This window comes from Carcharodon carcharias, chromosome 18 (genome assembly GCF_017639515.1).
Source record: "Carcharodon carcharias isolate sCarCar2 chromosome 18, sCarCar2.pri, whole genome shotgun sequence".
In the NCBI taxonomy this organism is placed as follows: domain Eukaryota; kingdom Metazoa; phylum Chordata; class Chondrichthyes; order Lamniformes; family Lamnidae; genus Carcharodon; species Carcharodon carcharias.
Genome location: NC_054484.1, coordinates 82,692,556 through 82,696,654, shown reverse-complemented (window position 1 = coordinate 82,696,654; position 4,099 = coordinate 82,692,556). Strand labels below are relative to the sequence as shown.

The 4,099-nt window shown below is 43.8% G+C and overlaps 1 protein-coding gene across 1 annotated transcript; it reads right to left on the bottom strand.

Annotated features, from left to right (window-relative positions):
- Positions 1-5: 5 nt before the first annotated feature.
- LOC121290469 (putative per-hexamer repeat protein 5) lies at positions 6-2,145 on the bottom strand. The gene is made up of 2 exons (XM_041210908.1): positions 2,129-2,145; positions 6-699 (listed from the first exon to the last, which is right to left on the bottom strand). The coding sequence occupies exons 1-2, from the start codon at positions 2,143-2,145 to the stop codon at positions 6-8; spliced, it is 711 nt and encodes a 236-aa protein (XP_041066842.1).
- Positions 2,146-4,099: the final 1,954 nt, after the last annotated feature.

Genomic DNA, 4,099 nt, shown 5'->3' with positions numbered 1-4,099 from the left:
TTTCTTCATCCGCGTATCAGCCTGGGATCACTCCCGGTGTTGGTGTCACTCCCGGTCTGAGCTCCGCTCCCGGTGTCACTCCCGGTCTGAGCTCCGCTTCTGGTGTCGGTGTCACTCCCGATCTGATTTACACTCCCGGTGTCGGTGTCACTCCCGGTCTGAGCTCCGCTTCTGGTGTCGGTGTCACTCCCGATCTGATTTACACTCCCGGTGTCGGTGTCACTCCCGGTCTGATTTACACTCCCGGTGTCGGTGTCACTCCCGGTCTGAGCTCCGCTGCTGGTGTCGGTGTCACTCCCAATCTGATTTACACTCCCGGTGTCGGTGTGACTCCCGGTCTGAGCTCCGCTTCTGGTGTCGGTGTCACTCCCGATCTGATTTACACTCCCGGTGTCGGTGTGACTCCCGGTCTGAGCTCCGCTGCTGGTGTCGGTGTCACCCCCGATCTGATTTACACTGCCGGTGTCGGTGTCACTCCCGGTCTGAGCTCCGCTTCTGGTGTCGGTGTCACTCCCGGTCTGAGCTCCGCTGCTGGTGTCGGTGTCACTCCCGATCTGATTTCCACTCCCGGTGTCGGTGTCACTCCCGGTCTGAGCTCCGCTTCTGGTGTCGGTGTCACTCCCGGTCTGAGCTATGCTCCTACTTGTCGGTATCACTCTCAGTTTCAGCTCCACTCCCGGTCTGAGCTCCGCTCCGCCACTTATAAACAGGTCGTAGTGTCAATCCGGCTCCTCCCCACACTAACAAACTCCACCTCCTGCTCCAGGACTGACAAACCAAGGTGGAATACAGAAACGTTCACCTCATATCCATCAAGCGCCGCTGAGAAGGAAAGGAAAAGCAAGTGTCATTCTCCTCACTGAAGCAGGAAGTTGTGGATTCAAATCCCACTTCACAGGCTCTAGCACAGAACCCAGGCTGACACTGAGGGAGTGCTGCATTGTCTGAAGTATCGTCTTTCAAAATCTTCCCTCTCTGGTGGATGTAAAAGGATCCGTGATAAAAAGAAACAAAACTAAAAATAGCTGGAAAAACTCAACAGGTCTGACAGCATCTGCGGAGAGAAATACAGTTAACGTTTCGAGTCCGTATCATCATCAGAACTGAGGAAATATAAAAATTTTTATTTTTGTTTCAGATTTCCAGCATCTGCAGTATTTATCTTTGTGATAAAAAGAAGTTGAGTTCTCCTTGGTGTCCTCTAACAGCAATAAAAGAGGTTGAGTAATCTCATTGCTTTCTGCGGGGCACCAGGAGAGAAGCCTCAGTACTTTAGAAATGTGGATGTAAGGTTGCAATTTTTAACACAGCATGTGATCGGATATTCCATTATAGTGTTGATTAAGGATTGGAAGAGTTTTTTGAAGTGTTGTGAAATCTTTTACACCAGTCTGTTTGAGCACACAGAACCTCAGTTTAATGTTCGAAAAACACCTCTGACAGTACAGCATTCCCTCAGTACTGCACTGAAATATCACCCTAGAATAGTGCTCAAGTGTCTCAACAGAGCATGCAACATTCCTGAATGACCTGGCTTCAAATTTTAAAAATTGTTCCCTTCTTATTCTGGATTCCTCCAGGAATGGGGTGGGTGCATAAAACCTATCAAAACTTTTCAACATTTGGAACACCTTGATCATAACATCCCTCAACCTTCTAAATACAAAGGAATACAAGCCAGGTTAATACAACCAGTCCTCACAATGCAACTCTGTTAGCCTGGTGAGTCTGCGCTGGACCTCCTCCAAGACCAATATATCCTACCTGAGGTGTGGTGTCCAGGACTGAACGTAATGTTCCAGATTGCAATCTAACAAGTGCTCTATATAGCTTCATAGTTAATTCCACCACTTATAATTCCACCTCCTTGAAATAAAGGCCAACATTCCATTCAAGATTTTGACTGCTTTTTGTGCTTCTTAACTAACTTTTAGTGATTTGTGTGCATAGCCACACACTTTGCTACTCTACAGTTCTCAATTAATGTCCATTAAGGAAATATTCTGATTTGCATTTCTTGGATGACTTCACACACGCCCACATTAAACTCCTTTTGCCACAGTTGTTTCCATTTCCTTAATCCTTCAATGTTCCCTTTTAACTTACTGATCCAACCTGCACAACTTACTGTACCTTGTAAGCCATGATCTTCTGACATGGAGGGGAGAGTGCTACTTATCTCTGAGCCATGGCTAACTTCATTCACATATGCAACTCCTAAGAACCTACTTTGTCTAAAAACATTTCTAGCTATTCATACCTGCACATTACAGCAATGATCCACAATACAATGAGTTTCTGGCAATGTCTGCCAGTTGTGATGTGGCTGAAATCACATGTTCCTTCTCAAATGTCATCCTGATTTGCAGACTAGGACAAGCAGACAGATAGACTACACAGTAACGACAACAACTTGCATTTAAATGGTACCTTTAATGTGGGAAAATACTCAATAGAGGCTTCACAGGAGCATTATCAAAGAAAATCTGGCACCAAATCAAGGAACTATTATGACAAAAGCTTGGTGAAAGAAGTAGGTTTGTAAGGAGTGACGTAACATAGGAAATGGGAACAGGAGTAGGCCATTTGGCCTGTCAATTCTGCTCTGCCATTCAAACAGATCATGGCTGATCATCTATCCCTAGCCATTTTTTCCCACTATCCCCATTTCCCTTGATGTCATTAGTCTCCACAGATCTATCAATTTCTGTCTTGAACACGCTCGATGATTGAGCTTCCACAGCCGTCTGGGGTAGAGAATTCCAAAGATTCCTCCTCATCTTAGTCCTAAATGGCATGCCCCTTATTCTGAGACTGTGTTTGTGTCCCCTGGTTCCAGACTCACCTGTCAGGGGAAACATTATCCACATCTGCCCTGCCACGCCCTGTAAAAATTTTGTAAATTTCAATGAGATCATCTCTCATTCTTTGAAACTCTAGAAAATACAGACCCAGTTTCCTCCTCAATCCCACCATCCCAGGGATTAGTCTGGTGAACCTCCGTTACACTCTGTCTATGGCAGGTACATCCTCCTTTAGATAAGGAGACCAAAATTGTACACAATACTCCAGGTGCGGTCTCACCAAGGCTCGATACAATTGCAGCAAAATATCTTTACTCCTGTACTCAAATCTCCTTGCAATTAAGGCCACATACCATCTGCCTTCCTAATTGCTTGCTGCACCTGCATGCTACAGGTTGGATCAGTAAGTTAATAGAGAACATGGCTTTTAGTCATGGCTCATGGACAAGAACACCCAGGTCCCTTTGGACAACAACATTTCCCAATCTCTCACCACTTAAGAAATACTCTGCCTTTCTGTTTTTTCTACCAAAGTGAATAACTTCACACTTATTCACATTATATTCCATCTGCCATGTTCTTGCCCTTTCACGTAGCCTATGCAGGCTTGAAGCCTTGAAGCCTCCTTGCATCCTCTCACAACTTACATTCCCAACCTAATTTTTTTATCATCAACAAATTTAAAAATATTACAATATTAGGACATAAGTATTACAATAGGTCCCCACATCCAAATCATTGATATAGATTGTGAACAGCTGTGGTCCTAGCACTGATCCTTGCGGTATCCCACTAGTAACAGCCTGTCATCCTCAGAATGACCCGTTTATTCCTACTCTCTGTTTTCTGTCTGATAACTAATTCTCAATTCATAGCAGTATATTATCCCCAGTCCCAAGTATTCTAATTTTGTTTACTAACTGGGACCTTATCGAAAGCCTTCTGAAAATCCAAATACACCACATCCACTGGTTCTCCTTTATCTATGCTACAAGCAATATCCTTAAAAAACTCTAAGTTTGTGAAACGTGATTTCCCTTTTATAAATCCAGGTTGACTCTGCCTAATCATATCATTATTTTTTAAGTTAAAAGCAAAATACTGTGGATGCTGGAAATCTGAAACAAAAACAAAAATAGCTGGAAAAACTCAACAGGTCTGACAGCATCTGTGTAGAGGAAGACAGAGTTAACATTTCGAGTCCGTATGACTCTTTATCAGAACTAAAGAAAAATAGAAATGAGGTGAAATATAAGCTGTTTGAAATGTGTCCAGTTATCACATTCTTCGTAATA